Raw genomic sequence first — 20,734 nt, forward strand, 5'->3', positions numbered from 1 at the left:
ACAGCGTTACCTAATGCAACTCCACACTATGTCTTACGTTGCCGTGTACCGGAGGGGAGAGAGAGAGAGCAGCGAAGGGGGGGGAGAGAAGTAATACGGTTTACTGATAAAGCTGTGGAGAGTATGTGCTGCAGGGAGGTGGATGCACAACGCACCCAGGAACGAACGCTAGCTCCGGTCCTTTTTACTGTGGTCTCAATGTCCTGACAGGCTGGTATTTGTGCAACCTGCACAAACACAATACTGCACCATGATTACAAATGGAGAAATACAATGTAAAACTACCGAAAAATACCAGCTCCTTAAAACACAACCGCTCTACTCAACGCAACTCTACTATACCCGCGGTCAGAGAGCGGAGATGTGTCCCCTGTGTGATGTAATATGACGCGTTTGACGTATGACCTTAAAAAAAAGCCGTTTTTAAGAGCAGAGCTCAAAATTGCTCCTTTCCCTCTGAATTCCTGCCCTTATGTCTCGTAAAACATATCAAATCCTGCATTCACTTTTTTAATTGTAATTTTCAAGCAAGTTTAAGCATAAATGTAGAAAAAATAAAAACCTGCAAGATGCTCTTTAAACTCAATTACCGGTTATATTTCAGATTTCAAAACTGCATTTTGTGTCTCTACTCTTGACATGTCTCCATGCTTTAATGTTCAGAAAGCTCTATTTATATCATACTGCCTGTGTTACAGCACCTATTTTCACCCTCTGTCTGAAACCAGAGCTTAGTCTCTGTTTTGATTGGTTAACCGCTTAGAGATGTTCCTTCCTCTGGCCTATCATGTGCAATGTGTTGGATATCTAGCCAATAGAAGTGAGTTTTACATAGTGATGTCACTATGTTACAGAAGTAAGCAAGGACTAAAATCTAAAATTGAGGCATTCAGGCAGGGGGGAGTGTGTGGGAGAGAAACTCCCTCTGGGGGGAACGCAGGGATTGTATCCTTTGCAGACCATTTACATGCACTAAAACCTACATAACACACTACAGGAAATGGAAACCCCCGAAAAGCATAATAGGGCCTCTTCAAGAACACCTTAAAGTTGTTCTTAAAAGTAGTACTCTTTTAAGACAATACTTTTGACTTCTTTGTTGGTGTTTGGAACAAGGTGTTCCAAAATAAATCATTTTCCATCATTAAATCAATTTTATCAAATGTATGAATCGAATAATAACTTTGTGGCTCTAACATTACCGGCCCCTAATTGTTGACGCAGTAGAAAAACATTAAATATCATTATAATAGAGCGCAAAAACCCAAGCAGTTACTTCAAATGTACTGTCATTCAATATACAATCATTGTCATAGTTCCATAGTCCCATATGTTTGTGTTTGGTGTGTTTGCATGAGTTCAAAGGACGAAAAAGGGGGGGGGGGGGGGCGTGTGTGTATGTGGTGCATACTGGGCTGGTCAGAGGGTACTAGCACATGGACACCTTGTGTTCAATCAATCTGCTTCCATGAAGCAAGACAGAGTTTGTCAATTGGTCCTGTATAGGTGCTACTCTTGGTTTTCACCAAGACATCCTTCGGACAAGCCCTTTGGACCCCTGACAGTGTCTTTTATCACTCGGCCCATTTTGCCAGGAATTTCCGGTGCTGTGTTATCCACGATACGACGTAGATCCATCTCGGGGCGAAGGTTCCGTTTGGGTCGTGCCCATTTGACTTGCTGTTGCATGATTGGGAGATATTTTCTTCTCCATCTCCTCCGAAGAGATTGCGAGGTATTGGCCTGTCTCCGATCTCCTCCCGTGAGTACAAGTCCTCCTTGTGAAAGAGTCCAGGTCGCATAATCGGTTTTGACTTTAGCAGAAGAGGTTCTTTGGCGTGAGGGGTTCGAGATCGTTTGGGTCCACTTGAAACTGGTATCAATGGTCTGTCATTCATGATCTTCAAACTTCGCACAAAGCTGTCTGTAGAGTCTCATCACCAATCTCTGGTTCTTTTAGGACGGAAACCACAGAATCTTTTTACAGGTCTGAATAGCCTCTCCCAAACTCCACCAGTGGTGGGGGCCCTGATAGCGGATTAATAGTCAAATATAATCCTAACGAGTACGCAGTTGGAATCTGACTGTGTTGATCAGGATCTTTATGAGCAGATCTCTGCCTCTTTCTGTATTGACTTGAACATGAAGGAGTCTTGTGCCGTTGTGATCCCTGATCAGTGCTCTTTCACTGGCAGTTCCTCTGCGACATATCAATCCGTGCATAGCTTTGCTGCATGGAGTCAGTGCTCCAGGTATGAGCTCGCAAGCACTTCAAGATATGGGAGACTCAGCAGGTAAGAAGATAACTCCCACTTTGACATTGCATCTGCGTACTCCAAGGGTCCCTGAGAAGATTATCAGCATGAGTAAAGTGTGGCTAGATCTTGAGGCAACCCACGTAATAAGCTGGAGAGATCAGTTTCAGTATTTCTGCTCGTCCAACTGTGCTAGCGTTGCCTTCGGCAGACACAGGCTGAGAGCATAGTTACTGCAATGCGAGGTGAGGACAAGGTTGCATACCAGAATGCATGTTGATGACCTTCAAAGCCAATGTGGCTCCTCAACGAGTGTTCTATCTCCTGATGGAACTGGCCCAGGAAACCTAGGAGTACAGTAGAGTCTTCTGTCCAGCACATGATAAGAGGTTCGTCAGATGTCCACTTGGCATTGTTGATTTGCTTCACACGAAACCAACTTGTTAGCATGCCTCTAACTAAGATAGGTCCAGCTTCCTTAAAGAGGTGCTTGCACACTTACATGCATTCCTTTCTCCAAAAGTACTAGTTTCCTGAGAGACATCTATCGTCTTTACTCAAAGTGGATCATTGACTTATTCAGCTTCTCTAATGTCCTCACCGACAGATGTGGAGATCCAATGTCAACTTTAGCTTATTCATTTTGTCTTTCAAGATTTCAAAAGAGTCCCAATCTGGGCAAGGTCAGCTTTCGCAGATTTCCTTCTTTGATTTAGCAGAAAGAAAGAATTCCCCTTAATTTAAGTATCCAAGCAACCCCTCTCTGCAGTCTGCTCCATGATGAGTAAATACTCAACACAGTTTGCTGCTTGAGTTGGTCTACGTGGGACAATCAAACTGTAACTGCTACATCCCTTTCTAACCTCCTGAGTCCTCTGATGGAATAAGGGCCAGGTTATGTCTTTGGCCAATATTCCTTTTCCAGATACTTAGTCCTGTTATCCACCTTGAATGCTTTTAGAAAGTCTTCTACATTGCAGCCCACGGTACGCATTGTCGGCAGGGTTGTCCATTGCAGCTCACATGTCTCCAACTGCTTCTCCTGAGACAGGGTCCTTGATCACGAAACTCTGTTGCAAGTGTCATCCTTGAGTTCTACTGAGCTTGATGCTATCTCCATGAACCTTTGGTCTTCACCTGACATTTCCTTCTTCTCTTCATAATCTTTTTCTGAGAAGTCCTGATTGTATTGTGTGATGAGGAGATCATTCAGGTTGGCTACTGATATTCTGTTGACCATTGTGAACACAGGTCCGGATTCCACAGCAGTACAAGCGTTGAGTGGTCCATTTACCACCCATCCAAACACTGTCTTGACTGCATATGGTCCATTTTCTTGACTTCTTATTATGTCCCAAGGTTCCATTGCCTTTGGAACATCAACTCCTATTAGAAGCTCTATGTCAGCATCAATTTCTTTCAGCTGTATGTCACTTAGATAAGGCCATCTTTCCAGATCCTTTTGGGTAGGTACATTTTCTTTTGAGACAGGAATCTTACTCTGTGTACACCTGAGGTAGGTCAAGGTAAGTACTGCCATATAAATGTCCTATCTCCAATCCTTTGAGTTCGTAACTCTTTACAAGTCGTTCCTGACCCATTGTTCGTAGAACGACTGTCGTTTTTCTTGATTCAGCTGTCTCATTCGATTGTCTGTGCAGAATGACGCTGAACTGCCGGGATCAAGAAAAGCATAGGTTGAGATAAACTTATCTCCTTTGTGAACCTTGACTCAAACAGGCACTATGGCTAGGGCACAATCCCTACCGGCCCCAGTAGCTTCACCAGCCGAGACAAGTGCACTGTTGACCCAAGCTCCTTTTGTTTCAGTAGAGGGAGGCTTTTGTAGCAGTGGACTGTCAATGTGAAGTATCGTTGGGTGACTCTTTTGACATGTGTCAGCCTTTTCCTACGGTTCCTGCTCATATGACCCCTCATCAAACATCCAAAACAATAACCATTTATCTTCCAAAAGTAAACCTTTTCCTTGTGTGGATGATTTTTGAACTGATGGCAATCAGTCAGCACGTGCTTGCCTTTACAAAAGTAGCAAAAACAGGCAGGACTGCCCCCTTGTGGCTGTTTGAAGGTAGCACGCTGCTCTGTGTTTGACGGTGCAGCGCTGCTCTCCTGATCACATGCTGCTGCGATGATGGTGGCGAAGCTGCTGCCTCTAATTTTAGGTGTTCTGTGGCTCATGGGTTGGCTCCTAGTGGCCATCCTTGGGCTAGAAATGTGCCGATCCTGTATCCCCAAATAATGGGTCCAGGAGTATTTTAGCTTGTTTTTCCATCAGCTCCACCAGGTCACGAAATCTAGCTCTCTCCTTTGTTCTCTGTAATATATCATAAGCCGCTGTCCGCCATTTTTCTCACAGTTTGTAAGGGAGTTTAGATATTATTGATCTTAGATTGGAAGGAATATCTAGTTCATCCATGTACTGTAAATCTTGCTGTGGGTCGCTGAGGGCTGCGAAGATTAATGACAGTCCTCTGAAGTGATGTTTTAGGCACTGCACCCAATGGCATGAACTCCATGGCTTTCATGCCATTGGGTGCAGTGCCTAAAACATCACTTCAGAGGACTGTCATTAATCTTCGCAGCCCTCAGCGACCCACAGCAAGATTTACANAGCTGGACGTGCCTGGAACACCTCCCTAGGGAGGCGCCCAGGTGGCATCCTAACTAGGTGCCCGAACCACCTAAACTGGCTCCTTTCGACGCGAAGGAGGAGCGGTTCAACTCCGAGTCCCTCCCGGATGACTGAACTTCTCACCTTATCCATAAGGGAGACACCAGCCACCCTGCGGAGAAAACCCATCTCGGCCGCTTGTACCCGCAATCTCGTTCTTTCGGTCATGAAGGAGCACATGAGTATACAATAGTGTCATCAGCATACATATGATAGGTAGAAAATTGCATCTGATTACAAATATTATTTACATATAATAAAAAGAGCATGGGCCCCAAAATAGAGCCCTGTGGAACTCCCTTCTCCAAGGTGACAGGGTCAGAGACAGTACTACCCAGTCGCATTGAGTCGGTCGGTTAGATAACTCTGAAACCAGCAAATGGCGTTATGACTGAAACAAGACACCAACATAACATTAGACAGAATGTGGTGATCTACAGTGTCAAATGCTTTGGCTAGGTCAATAAACAATGCAACACAACAATATTTATTATCCAAAGCAGCCTTAATATCGTCTAAGACTTTCAGACTGGCAGTCACAGTACTGTGCTTTGATCTGAATCCAGATTGCATAGGGTTAAGGATGTTGTGTGAATTTAAAAGAGTTTTAGCTGAGTAGAAACTAGGGACTCAAGAATCTTTGATAACACAGAAAGATTTGAGATGGGTCGATAGTTATTCAACTCCGTGGGATCACCTGCTTTCAAGAGGGGCGATACCAGAGCTTGCTTCCACACAGCTGGCAGTGTGTGAGTGGACAGGGAGAGATTAAAAATATCAGTTACTGGTTGTGCTATAATCTGAGCTGCAATTTTTATAAAGAAAGGGTCGAGGCCGTCAGGCCCGGCAGACTTTTTAGGATCAATTGAGTGCTGACCCTGTAAGACTTCAGAGACCGAGAAATAAGCTAAATAAAAAACAGGGGAGATCATCTCTTGACTAGGGCTGTGAGTACGGCCATTAGAGAGTCATGACTTTGCTCATCAAAAAGGTGACCAGCCTTTTTGAAGTGAGCATTAAAGGTATTAGACATATCATTTATATCTGAAATAAAAAAATCACTGACCTTCCGTTTTTGTGGGAAACTAGAAACCTTCTTGCTCTGAAGTGATTTAATTGTTTTCCAGAACTTAGAATGGTCATTAAAACAATCAGTGGTTAAGCTCAGATAGTAATCAGCTTTAGTTTTTTTAATAAAGGCTGAACATTTATTTCTGAGGACACGAAAAAGAAGCCAGTCATCACTAGTGTTAGACTGTCTAAGGACCATTGCTTATTTCGATCATGAATGAGATCAGATAGTTCTCTAGTAAACCATGGAGTTGTCAGGGTTGGGGGAAAATAGGACCCAAATGCAGATTGAGGAGGAAGCAGGTTTCAAAAGGAAACATAAACGACAAATAATGAACCAACACTGAACACAGGAAGAGACAAGACTAAATACAGGGAGGGGTAATCACGAGACGAGAAACAGCCGGGCAGGCGAGGAGAAACACAAGGGCAACAGGTGAATCAGACAATTAGACACACCAGGGAAACTAACGACAGGGAGGACAGAACAGCAAAAATAACTCCAAAACTAGACACACAAAAACTCAAACCCTGACAGGAGTGTTCCTATTCTTAACTCTGAATTTTCTAAGGGGGGCATGTCTATTAATAATCAATAAAAAGTGATCAATAAAGAATTGGACAGCAACATCGACAGATAGAATTAACGCTATGAAGTGCTATTTAACCTTTGCCAGATCGTGTAGGAAAGCCTGCTCAGAGAAGTGTTTGAAGCAGCGCCTGAGCACGATAAAGCCCTTGGCTTTGGGCAACTTAGTGCTCCTAACGCAAGCAATAGTGCAATGGTCACACATACACAGGTATTTATTAGCTTTCTTGATGTGTGTGGCAATTTTTCTACAAACAATTAGCATTTTAGGTCACTACTGTCGAACAGAAAAGATTTAGGTAAAAGTCAAGCCACGGTAAAGACTTTGAGAAACTCTTCATTGACATGTAGGTGGGGAAACAGAGGTTTGCGGCTTGTAACCTATTTCCTTTGGGAGGGGTTGAAAAGAGCATGTAAAAGTCATCCAGCAATGTCCAATCACTGCAAAAAGTGTTACCTGATGTGTAAATTATTCTTTTGGATTGGTTTAAACTATATTTATGTTTACAAACAGCTCTCGGTTGCTTAGGGTGAGATTAAAGTCCATCCATCCATCCATCTTCTCCCGCTTATCCGTGGTCGGGTCGCGGAGGTAGCAGTTCCAGCAGAGAGCCCCAAACTTTCTTTTCCCTGGCCACATCAACCAGCTCTGACTGGGGGATCCCAAGGCGCTCCCAGGCCAGCGAAGAGATATAATCCGTCCATCTGGTTCTAGGTCTACCCCTTGGTCTCTTCCCAGCTGGACGTGCCTGGAACACCTCCCTAGGGAGGCGCCCAGGTGGCATCCTAACTAGGTGCCCGAACCACCTCAACTGGCTCCTTTCGACGCGAAGGAGGAGCGGTTCAACTCCGAGTCCCTCCCGGATGACCGAACTTCTCACCTTATCCCTAAGGGAGACACCAGCCACCCTGCGGAGAAAACCCATCTCGGCCGCTTGTACCCGCGATCTCGTTCTTTCGGTCATGACCCATCCTTCATGACCATAGGTGAGGGTAGGAACGAAAATGGCCCGGTAGACAGAGAGCTTTGCTTCTGGCTCAGCTCCCTTTTCGTCACCATTTAATATCCTCCAATTAATTGTAATCACAATACTGTTCCTGGGCCTTTTAGTTTTTTCACGCATTTTGTACAATGTTATTTTGTACAACTGTACAATGTATAGTCTTACATGTTATTTGTTGTTATATGTTTGCTAAACATAGACTTATAATCTAGCAACTAACTCAAACAGTATCATTGACTACAATGCCTGAGTTTTTGGGCACAATCAGAACTCCGTCTCCAACACAACCTGTAGCAGCATATTGGAGCTCATGCTGCTCTTTAGTACTTAGTGGAAAATAAACGTGGCTGTTCATTATCACACAAGTATTACCGAACAGCATTCACTCTAAGGGCAACAATTCTGGTTGGAGATTATTTATAGCCATTGATGAAGAGATGCTCAAAAGGCATTCTGTTATATTTGAAAAACTACGTGCTTAAAAGGGTGGCATTTTACTGTCACGATTATCACGAGGCTTACGATCTCTATCAACAGTATTCTTTTATTCAGCAGCACACTGTACAAAAAAAGGCTTTGCAAAGTGATATAACCTTTAGGCTAAGTAGGAGCTTTAAGTGTTCCTAGTTTATGTTGGTAAAGAAGGTTGAGCTTTAACCATGGGGATCATGGTGGAGGGCTAAACACAAAGTCCAGTGAAGGTAAATCAACATAATGGGAAATGGTAGTCCATTATTCGACTGCCATTACAATGCTCTTAAAAATAGTGTATGAGAATACAGTCATAATAGTGTCAGCTATTCAGTTCCTGGTACAGTGAAATCCATAGTGATGACGTCGTAAAATAAGACAAAATATATTTAATCTTCAATGGCAGATTAATATTTATTTTTTGAAACGTTTGGTTCAGCCCTGGTTATTCAGGGACTGCAGGAGGACATCCACTCTGATGCCAAGTATCTGCAGGAGGGCAGTTGGGTGACGAGCCTGACACTACAGCCACAGTGGCTTTTGTCTTGAAGCTCGGCACAGGAAATCAACTTCAGCTGTTACAGCCCGAGGATATCACACTGAAGTGAGGACAGTGTCATGGATATATGCTTTGTCTTTTGTGTTGAGTTACAGCAGTGCTATGCTACTACTCCTTCCTGCGCAATGTGCACTTTCTCACTGAGGTATGGCTCTTTCTGTGTCAATTCTAAATCTATAAGATGATTCCGTTTGTGTACTTCTATGAGTTGTTCTCAAGAAATGCTTTGATCAAATCACTTGACTGAAACAGGAGCAAATGCCTTACACTCAAGAAGCAAAGTCAGGTTTTATTTTAGCTTACTACCCAGAAGAACATGTCTGTTTCTCCACGACACAATGAGGTCCAACAAGGGCAAGTTGACAAAAGCTGAGCCCACCTGACAAGACAACAACAAAGCCGATAAGAGATAACAAAATGTGGGGATTCGCCAGGGGCCCTTCCTTCATAAGAACTTCAGACGATACACAAGTCTGTGGAATGAGGTAGACAACTCAAGCTTATGAAACATGAAAGGCTACTTCACTCAAATGCACAATAACTGCAAGAAATGTGACTTTCATTAGGTGGAATGCCATTTAGCAGCATGTCAGCGCTAATAGAGGCATACGTATCAAACTAAAGCCTGTAGCAGAGCCCTAAATATGAACTGTAAAATATTTAGGATGCCGACTAGACCGTGATTAAAGTCCAGACATAACAGGAAAAAAACTGACAAGCTGTACAGACAAAGAGAAGCCAAGGTCACAGGTTGAAACTAAGAAATGTAAAAGTAGGCAATATGCAGGGGAGCTGGCACATGACAACACTGATTTCCCATTACACACAAAGTAAATTCCAACAGAGTATTGGTATTCCAAGCAGTGTTTCCGCCAGACGACGTCCACCCAGAGAGCGGGGGGGGGGTGTTGTCCACCGCCGATGTCGGGGGAACAATACTCCGAAAAGTCCTTGTCCTTTTCGTTATTTGAAGCGATAAAAACTCTCGATCTTCTCTCGAATTATTAATATTTTTGGACGCCCTCGGCTCTCGAGTCAAATGACGGCAAGACGCCCCCCTGGCGGAAACGCTGATTCCAACTTTATAGCCGTGTGAGCAGAATTCATTTTGTTACCTAAATTGAAAGTCCTTTTTAAGTACATTTATAGATCACTTTGTTCTTTTTGCTTCTTTTTACACCAGCTTCCACTTTTTAGTGCCCTCAAAAGGTGATGTGTGGTTATCATCTATACAATATTATGGTTTAATATTAAGCTTAACAAATAACTACAAACGTTTGAGGGTGAGATCACACACTCAACCCATAGGGTGACCATTTAAGATCTGTCGCAAGGTGCACATAAGGATGGATTTCTGGGTTATGTGCAGCTGTATAATAGCAAAATGCATTTATTTTCACATTGACAAAAAAACTAGGAAAATAAGACTACATTGCACCTCATGCCCTACCAATGTGGAGACAAACTAAACACATTCTCAAGATGAAATTATAGTCAAAATATATTTTACAAGCACAATAACTGTCTTTCCAAACCTAGGAACACTACAGAATATTGACTAGATTTCAAACCTAGTTTACAATCAAGTATTTGAATACAGCAAGAGAGAGGGATGTTTGTCCGTGCTCCATCACCTTCATGTCTCATAAACCCATCCAAGACAGGTCACATCACTATCATCAGAGAGTGCTGTGAAAGCTGTGAGGGGAAGTGAGTGGGAGGTGGAAGTTGGTGGCTGTATGAAACATTCTATATAACTCCACACCCACTCTCAACACTGCAGGGTAGGGCTGCTCAATTAATCGTATTTTAATCGCAATTACGATTATGGCTTGCAACGATTACGAAAACAACGTAATCGAAATAAAACGATTTTTTAAAAAATTATTATTACTTTATTTTTTTCAACTTTTTTTTATTGGTTTTTCAGTTGAAGTATTCTTAAAGTTCAGGGTAATCAACTGTTAAAAACATACTGTTCCATTTTTTCTCCAATAAATTGATGTTTTCAAAGTAAATGGATAATCGTTTTTAATAATCGTGATATCAATTATTGAGCCAAATAATCGCGATTATGATTTTTGCCAATTACTTTTGTACAGATTCTGTGGAGCTAATACAGCCTGGATATATATGTGTGTGTGTGTGTGTGTGTGTGTGTGTGTGTGTGTGTGTGTGTGTGTGTGTGTGTGTGTGTGTGTGTGATGGACCCTTCCTGACCCAGTTACTAAGCTGTCATCCTGCAGAGGGAACACCTAGAATAGCAATCAAATGGCAAGCATTGTAGACGATGCCCTCATTTCATTTCTGTTATTACTTTTGTACAGATTCTGTGGAGCTAATACAGCCTGGATATATGTGTGTGTGTGTGTGTGTGTGTGTGTGTGTGTATGATGGACCCTTCCTGACCCAGTTACTAAGCTGTCATCCTGCAGAGGGAACAAAGAGAGGAGCAGCTGTCTATCAATAGCCTGAATGTGTTTTCAGGACTGACACAAATAAAGCAGGGTACGAACAGCATGTGCTTCTGTCCAAAATCAGCAGGGACGCCACACATGAACACCTGCTTTGGTTCCTCAAGTGACAGCTGATTGGTCACATGGAGGTGACTTCAAATGTAAGGTCACCATAGAAGAAGAGCATAGCATTTACTTTTAGGGCCAAAATGATAGGCTGCTTAATCAATTAGACAGTGGGCAGAAAAAAGGCTACAGTGATCATTTCATGATTGATTCATTTGTTGATTTATTTTTCCATAAGTCGACTCTGTAGTCTACATAATGTCCCTTTAACTCACTGACACATGATTTAACTGGTTGTTTTGTGTAGCCCAAACATATTCTATTTACACAGTTTTGTATAAGAGAAAGGCATTTTAATGCTTGATAAAATGTTGATTCATCACTTCGAATAAATACCCGACAATGTATTATTCAACTAAAGATTTCAGCACTATTTTGAAGCAAAAGAGTCTCCAAATGTACAGCTCTTTTTCATTATACATCCTTATTAATTTAAAATGTGTTTTCTTTGTGTTACTGTTCATCAAAGCAAGCTATTTGAAGAGTTACTATCAATTCACCTATTTATCAAAAGTCATATGCAAACAATAGTTTTGTTGCAGCCCTAAAGCAACAGAGGTTTATGATGCTGATCACTCAGGTATGAAATTGTAAGCACTGGTTTAAGTCAGTACTAAGAAGCAACAAACACCAGCAGAGAACACACTGCTGAGCCTGACAAAAGATGTTGATGCAGATGAAAGCCTCCACACAATAGAGCATATCTTTGTTATGGAGATTATCTGACGCTAAAGGCTCCAGCAGCGTGGGGGGGGGGAGATGTGCCAAGAAGTCCTGCTTAAATCACACAAAACATCACAGTGGTTCTTAATGACAGTTGTGGCCTGCTTCATTACCTGCTGATTCACCAGTGTTGATCCAGTCTGGGTTTGCAATGCTGGCTATTGCAAAGATATCTGCTGCTAAAAAGAGGCACCCTGAAATGATCGTGAGTTTATCCATATCTCCAGCTGAGGAAGCAGTGAATGACGTGGAAAAAATGTGGTCGTTGTCCAAATGTGACCCCGAGTGTAGAGAGACACAGGGTGGGCTGTTATCAGTCTAACCTCGCCCCCTTCAACAGGAGCCTGTGGTTCTGCTCTGCATTTTGCAGAAACGTTAGCTCCTCAAGCAAGCGCGAGCCTCCAGCTACAAACGGCTCAAAAACGACGCACAAAAGCATCACATCTCAAATGCCAGCTGTAGTCCGGTAAGATAAAACAATAGCTCACTCAGCGCCGGGGCCCCGAACCTCTTGTGTGGATCCGTTTAGCAGCAGCAGCATCGGGTACAGCTGCGGCTAGCACAGAGCTAGCTAGCTAGTTCCCAGATTCGGGCTCGGTGTGCCGAGCTGCGGCCCAGAAGCTGCTCGACGGCCGACACCGCAACTGTGCTAGCATTTCAGACACAATGTCAAACACACACACACACACACAGCGAGGTGGAGAAGAAGCAAACAGGTCCTCCTCTCTTCGCAGTATCCGTGTTTCAAGCGAAGGTTAGCAGTCAGGAGAACCCATCACCGTGTCTTGCTTATTCGAGCCCGTTCTCCGCTGGAATAGCATCTGGTCCTTCTGTCCGTTAACTTCCTCTTCCTCCTCCTCTTCCTCTACGGACCACACTGAGGAGAATGTATTTAAGGCAGCGTAATTAACCCCTAAACAGCCGTTATTATTCCCTGTGTGAACGGTAAAGCAGTAGCGTTATTGTTTTGCTTTCCACCCGTGTGCCCACCGTTATCTCAGCCTCCCTTTCTGCCTAATGACATCAGGCGAACACCCCCACGCAGGGACACAACTCACTGTCTTCTCGCGATACTACGCAGAAACGGGGTTCAGGGTGTCCTGAGTCGCCCTGGGAGGCAGTTTTTTGGGGGGCTCGGTGATTGCTACAGGGGTGCACCTCTGAATGTTGGGAATTTGAACCATTTAAGTACAATATGAACTAAGGCTGTTCATGCAATGGTCCATGAGAATATTCTAATTTATTTCTAGTTTATTTAAACATGTATTTGAAATGTTATTATGCATTTCCATGGGAAAATAACACTACCATGTCCTTTTTTTTTGGTGGATTACCTTATAACCTTCTAGTTTTAGTTTCTTCATTATGCTTTATGCTCTATTATTGCTTATGCTCACTTTTTTTATGTTTAATTTAATATTTAGTAAATTGTCCTTTTGTCTACAATAATACATTCTCACGAGGCAAAGTAAAAGTGTGTTTGGTTTAAATACAGCTCAAACTAGGAAAAAAAAAATTGCAGACAATTTGAATAACCAATTCATCATTCAAGTACACTTTTGACAAGTTCCAGCATTTAAAATGTTAACATTGTACTACTTCTACTTGCATTGACTGTAGTTTACACTTGTCATTTTATGCTTAAATAATTAATTAAATGTTTTTATCTTAGCTATAGCAATGAGCCAGAAAGCAGACAAACATTTTACTCAGAAAACACAAGATAATGCAGTCTTATGATTAAAGTACTTTTATTTGTATTCTTTATGTATATCATTCTGGTTTTACTTTCCTCTTTAGTGAATTATACTTAACAATGCTGCAAACATAATTAGAAGTGAAAACAGGACTGCTCAAAATGTAATGTAGGATGTTCAGCATTGGCAACGTTAAATCCTGCTTAGTCATGTTTGTGCTTTTGTGTCCCTCCATTGGTTGAAGAATGGAACAACATCTCGAAATGCTGAAAATACCAGCTGCCTGAACAGCCCTAACAGAGATGCCTCAACTCTCCTGATAAAAATTGAACCTTAAGTAAATCTGGATTCATTCCAAATACAAGCAACAGCCAGTGGTTATCACGTTCTTTAATTTACATAGATATACAGTTAAATTGACAGAAAACAAAAAAGATATTGCATTATGATTCTCCAGGTCCTTGTTGGTGCACTCACTGCAGGACAGACACATGATTGGTGACATCAGATGAATTGTTGCAGGAGGCTCTGATGTCCTCTTTCCTTTTGAAGCAGCCCGGCACAGCGAGCCATTAATAAAACCAACCGTTCTTATGATTTATCTTCATAATTCATCAACGAATGGTGTATTCAACAGCTGTCCACAAGATGCCATGGTCTTCTTGCCATCCACAAATTTGCTCGCAGCCTGTCAAGTAAAGGTCAGAGGAAACGCTTTAATTTAAAGCATTTTCTTAAGTGGTCAATTACAACTCTATTTAATTCATTAATAAAAGTTGTCACATTATATTATCTTTCTGCATTTATCGGTAGTGAAACTTTTGGGGTTTTTGTTTTAAATTCAACAAGTATTTTGTTTAACCGAAAGTAAGATCTCAAGACACCTTCTGTTTTTTTTCTGCAAGTAATAGATTTTTAAAAACAGTTACCTGCTGATAATAATACATTTTCTGATAAAAAAAATCAAAACTTAATTATTCACTTTTGACAAACAGCATCACCACCTGTACAGTAGAGACTCTCACCTTGACCACTTCGTCATGGGTGACACCATCTATGGCCTGGAGGATGGCGTCAGGGAGCTGGTACGCTGCAGTGCTCAGAACCTGAGCCCCGATCTCCTCCATCAGACTCTCGTCGCTCTCTATTGACATCAGGTACTCTGCCTTCACCTGGTTCCTAAGCAGAGAAGTCAATCATATTGTTCTGGTACAAAGAAGGCTTCACCTTGGTCTGTCTAACGTTACTCAGTGAACTCACTTTGCTCTGATGACGTCCTCCTCCGATACATTTCCCTCTGCCACACCGCTCACCTGAGCAACGGCAGCTTGGATCACCTACACAGAGCACAAGCAGCAGTTTAGAGAAATGTAGACTCAGGCATCAATGCAGATTTTAGATCGGATAACATTTATCTTTGAATTAGTATATTAGTCAATCACCTCTCCTGCTGAGTCAGCTTGTGCAATGGTATATATGCCAAACAGGCCGGAGTCGGTGTATGAGGCATTGAAGGCTGTGGCCTGAAAGACAGCACATTTATTACTAACGCAAACACAGTAAGACTACAACTAAACTACACCAAATAATATCCTCTTTTTTAACTTACATCAAATGGCTGTGTGGTGGCTTTGGCAATACCCTGGCTCAGCTTGCTGGCGATGTTGGAGCCTCTCTTAATATGTGGCCCAGCTCCCAGGATCCTCTGCAGCACGGTGAAGGCATTAGCCTCTGCGCTTCCTGTCACACCGCCCTCGCTGGTAATCAGGGCGTGGACCAGGTCATCGGTGTTCTGCACACGCAGCTCACCTGCAAAACACAATAGCATTATGACAATGTTCCAGTGATAAATCTAAGAGGGTAATGTGTTATTAAACTGAACTTTCACCTCCGCGGTACACAGCCTGAGCCACAGGCGCTCCCGCCCCGCTGCGCTCACTCAGGAGCCCCTCGCCCAACTGCCTTAGGACAGAGTGCTTCACACCTGCACGCAGGAATCAGACAAAACTAACGTTAACATGCGAATTAAGTGGAACAGAGCACACAAACTGAAAAACACCTTACATTCCCGGGATAGAAAAACATCCATAAAAGTGTATGTGTAATCACTTCAGGCATGCAGTGTTTGCTTGAAGGCATGTTTTATTCATTACATGTTCAACTAAACTACATTAGTATCTCTGTTGGACTATATGTTTCTACCCCTGTGTTTGGGCTGAGGCTACATTTGAGGATTGTAAAAATCAGCTGTGACACTCACCTAGTCCTACAAGAGCCATTCTCCCAGTGGTGAAATTGTCCGCAACAAATGAATGCAGCTACAAGGGGGCGATAAGGAGAAGAAAAGTGTGTTAGAGCAAAAGAAAAAAAGCTTATGTCACATATATTCATATGTTTTAATAAATAAGATTCATACCTGTGCAGAAGAGACACGGCCGACCATGTAGTCCGGGCAGTACAGAGAGTTGGACAGGGTATTTTTGTACGCTGCTTCATGCAACTTCTCAATAACACCTGCGGGAGAAGGTAGAAAAAAAAGGCAAGACCTTTAGTTAGCATGCTTCATAAATTACATCTTGTTTTCCATTCAGTGCGTTTAGTTTCCGTAATGTGACAAATGTCTCCTCACCTCCCCTCTCTGTCTCCCTTACCTGCATTTTTAAAAGGGGGATGATAAGGGGGGAAATAAATGGTTGTTTTTTTTGACAAGTATTTAAAATGTCACAAGAGATGGATAAACCACCAACACAGAATTTCACGTTTTTTACTATGTCTTTGAGCATTTTTAACATTAAATGTAAATCTACTGAGATCCTGTGATGAGCCAATCCTACTGAAGAATTGCCAGTAATTCATGAACTAGTTTTTAGAAAAGTCCAATGGCTTTTCAAGATTCAAAGATTTAAAGGCTTTATTGTCAAATGCTCACTAGTTACAGCGGCAGGCATACACAGTGACCATGACAATCTAAAGTCCCAGGAACCGCTGGACATACAATGAAACTTAAGACATAAAATAAATAATGAAATAAATAGTCCAACATAATGGTGCAGGAGACATAACTGTGTGTAAAGGAAGGAATAAGTCAAATGTGTACTTGTAAAATAGAATAAAATGAAGTGTAAAGTAGTGGAATAATTAGTCATTTAAAGAGCATTTTGCAGGTTTTTATTTTTTCTACATTTATGCTTAAACTTGCTTGAAAATTACAATTAAAAAAGTGAATGCAGGATTTGATATGTTTTACGAGACATAAGGGCAGGAATTCAGAGGGAAAGGAGCAATTTTGAGCTCTGCTCTTAAAAACGGCTTTTTTTTAAGGTCATACGTCAAACGCGTCATATTACATCACACAGGGGACACATCTCCGCTCTCTGACTGCGGGTATAGTAGAGTTGCGTTGAGTAGAGCGGTTGTGTTTTAGTGAGCTGGTATTTTTCGGTAGTTTTAAATTGTATTTCTCCATTTGTAATCATGGTGCAGTATTGTGTTTGTGCAGGTTGCACAAATACCAGCCTGTCAGGACATNATTCAGATCAAAGCACAGTACTGTGACTGCCAGTCTGAAAGTCTTAGACGATATTAAGGCTGCTTTGGATAATAAATATTGTTGTGTTGCATTGTTTATTGACCTAGCCAAAGCATTTGACACTGTAGATCACCACATTCTGTCTAATGTTATGTTGGTGTCTTGTTTCGGTCATAATACCTGTTAGTGCAATTAATGGCTCACCAACTGTAAATGTTAACACAGAGAGAGAGAGATCAATAAAACACAAACACAGATATGGTTGAGATTAATTATTATTCAGTTGCGCAACAACAAATAATAATGGAGTACATCACCTTCTGCCACAGCAGCCAATCGTGGAAATGCCCCCCAGACTAGAAAGATCTTGTGTGGCTTATACACGTAAAACACACACGAACATACACTTGTAACATACGTGGCAGAGATAGTTGATATGTTCCAGCAGTGGAAAGGTCATTATCTCATGACGTCTTTAGGAGTCTTGCAGGATATGAATTATCCAATTAACAAACTATATATACGTTTGCACATGACCACACATACATTTTCCTTACATTAGCCAACACACCAACATCCTTATCGTTTCTTAGCTAATGCATGTTGGATATGAACCACTAACTAACAAGACTTTAACTGTATTATATCTGAGGAAGACCTCCCCCAAGGGAGGTCTTCCTCAGATATAATACAGTTAAAGTCTTGTTAGTTAGTGGTTCATATCCAACATGCATTAGCTAAGAAACGATAAGGATGTTGGTGTGTTGNGCGTAAACCACGGTTTATATCGTCAGTTAGCTGAGATTCATTTCCATTATGCTCGCGTATAACGACATTAATGGCTTCTTAAATATTTAGATCCCCTGAGACTAGAGATGTTCCCGATCCGATCACGTGATCGGAGATCGGGAGCCGCTATTCACGTGATTTTCAAAAGATCGGAATTTTGGGGAGGAAAAAATCTGGGAATCGGGGTTTTTTTTTTTTCTTCTTTTTTTTAATACTTTTTTTTAATTTTGTATTCATGTTACAACAAAAATGGCCCATGTTTCAAGCTCTTAAATTCAGTCCTCGAGCCTTAGTTTTGGTTGCTCAACTTACAGAACATCATGTATGCTGTTGCTTCTTTTGCGGGCTTGTTATTCATAGACCTGGTTGCTTGTTACTTTCTCTCACAATCTGGCACCAGGAGTGCGCAGGGCGCGCCGTGTCTAGTTTGTAGCAGTAAGCCCTAACGAGTACTGCAAGCTTTATTTTGTTTTGATCCAATGCTGGAAAGGAAAGAAGCTATATCCATGTTGCTGATTACGACATATCCAATGTGTGAATAAGAAAAAATAACTTAAGGCGACACTGAATGCTTTTTTTTCTCTGTAATGCATTGCCACTAAAGATCGGATCGCGAAATCGCCGTATCGCGCAAATTTGGTCAAAATCAAAAATGATCGGAATCGCGATCGGGATGCAAAAAAAGCGTGGATTGGGACATCCCTACTGAGACACAGTGTCCTGAAACAAAAACCCAGGGTCGGGGCTAACAGGTTTTAACAGCGAGTTAATTGTTCTTTGTTAGCACCTAGGGCTTCTCTGAACTTCCTTTCACCTCCGAGCGCAGTTTACTCGAATGAATACATTTATTTTTTTTTTTTTTTTTTTTGCCGTATGGAGAACAAAAGCGACTATGTTTTTGTCTAACTGTGTGACTCGAACATTCTCGCAAGGCTGCAGCGATGTGCATTCATTTAACTAACAGATATTTAACCTGCCATTGATCTCTTTATGCAGGAAACTTCTTCTTGGAGTTCCCTTGCTTAAATTGCCAAAACGCCAATTGGTGATCAACAAAAGCACTCTCCTGAATAATTCTGGACTGGCACCAGACTTTCAACAAATGGGACATTAAAAGGAACTTACCGAAATAGGCCTTATTGAACTTTTCGCTCTATAAACACGTTATTTAATACTTCAAAAATGACTTGTCAAAATAAAAATACTTCAGCTGTTAGGAGCCTCGTTTTTTTTTCTTTTTTTTTTGGGATGTGTGGTACAGGTGTGTAGGTGTGTTTCGTGGTCAGTGCCGTAGCATGCGGCGGGAACAGAACGGGTCTCAAGATTTGGTTTGCGCTTCTCCTACTGGCTTTACTTTAATTACTTGTGACACTTATTGGCCAAGTCATTTCAATTCCCCATTTCGCAGCGACCAGAGGAGCTGAAGGGAGGGTAGTATCCAGTCATCTGATTGCCTGTTAACGTTATTATGGACGAGCTGCCTCTCGAATACTATGTTAAATTGTCATAGTTTTATTATAAATAAGTATTTGTTGTGTGCTGTTCGCGCATCTGTAGGCCTGTTTAATTGTCTCATAGCCTATACCGCGCCTCTTCAATGATTCAAACGTAATAATACAATCACCTTATAAGTCGGTCGAATGACTACATCTGTCATCGACAGAGTGCCCTGCATGCTGGCCTCCTGCTCATCCAATTAAATGGACCGCTCTCTTTAATATGAACGCTCAGAGGAAGGAGTGGTCTCATTTCTCGTAACTGCCCTTGCTGCTGTCCCTCTCCTCTCTCCTCGGTTCCCCTCCTCAGTCCTCCGCTCGCATCTCCTGTGGGCGGGACTAAGTCTTGAGGATAGGAGTCGAGGAGGGGAAATTGAAGAATTGAGAAGCCTCTACTGTCACTACCCGATCCGTCCCCCTGCCCGATCTGCACTGCGCATGTGCGAGATGGTCTGCCATATTGGAGAACTCCGGACGGCAACTAAGGAAGGACACTTGACACAGTGGCTTTTGGCAAAGGCTGAAAATAAACGAGAGAGAGATGAGTTATTGTTATTACAATTATGGATTTAACTTCTGTTAGACATTCATATGCCATATACATTTTTGCACACATTCACAGTAAATATTTATTCAGTATGATAGCTGTCTAACAGAAGTTAAATTCATTTCTCACTTATTCTGACAATGTACCCAAATTAGGTAACCCAATAAAAATAGTTGTTAAATAATAGTGAAGTCACGTTGTAATAACAATAACTCATCTCTCTCTCGTTTTATTTTTCAGCTTTGCCAAAAGCCACTGGGGTCCTTCCTGGGTGGGCGTGATAAAATCAGATTTTAAATTGGAAACGGCCATATCCAGGGAAGGAGCACATGAGTATACAATAGTGTCATCAGCATACATATGATAGGTAGATAATTGCATCTGATTCAAAATATTATTTACATAATAATAAAAAGAGCATGGGCCCCAAATAGAGCGCCCTTGTGGAACTCCCTTCTCCCAAACAGGTGAGCAGGGTCAGAGACAGTACTCACCGTGCATTGAGTTCGGTCGCGTTAGATAACTCTGAAACCAGCAACTGGCCGTATGACTGAAACAAGACCCAACATAACATTAGACAGAATGTGGTGATTGTCTACAGTGTCAAATGCTTTTGGCTAGTCAATAAACAATGCACCACAAACAGATTTTTTATCCAAGCAGACCTTAATATCGTCTAAGACTTTCGACTGGCAGTCACAGTTACTGTGGCTTTGATCTGAATCCAAGA

At 41.9% G+C, this 20,734-nt stretch overlaps 2 protein-coding genes across 2 annotated transcripts in view; one reads left to right on the forward strand and one right to left on the reverse strand.

Moving 5' to 3' along the window:
• Positions 1-20,734, forward strand: part of kdelr2a (KDEL endoplasmic reticulum protein retention receptor 2a) — a 263,345-nt gene that overhangs the window by 171,453 nt on the left and 71,158 nt on the right. The window lies entirely within an intron of this gene.
• Positions 14,019-16,192, reverse strand: LOC104947688 (cytochrome b-c1 complex subunit 2, mitochondrial-like). Its single transcript, XM_010773753.1, has 8 exons — positions 16,060-16,192; positions 15,904-15,961; positions 15,532-15,627; positions 15,253-15,452; positions 15,086-15,166; positions 14,904-14,980; positions 14,669-14,822; positions 14,019-14,331 (listed from the first exon to the last, which is right to left on the reverse strand). Exons 1-8 carry the CDS (start codon positions 16,084-16,086, stop codon positions 14,248-14,250), a joined length of 777 nt encoding a protein of 258 aa, XP_010772055.1. The 5' UTR covers positions 16,087-16,192; the 3' UTR covers positions 14,019-14,247.

This window comes from Notothenia coriiceps, unplaced genomic scaffold, assembly GCF_000735185.1.
Source record: "Notothenia coriiceps isolate Sejong01 unplaced genomic scaffold, NC01 NC01_scaffold00012941, whole genome shotgun sequence".
In the NCBI taxonomy this organism is placed as follows: domain Eukaryota; kingdom Metazoa; phylum Chordata; class Actinopteri; order Perciformes; family Nototheniidae; genus Notothenia; species Notothenia coriiceps.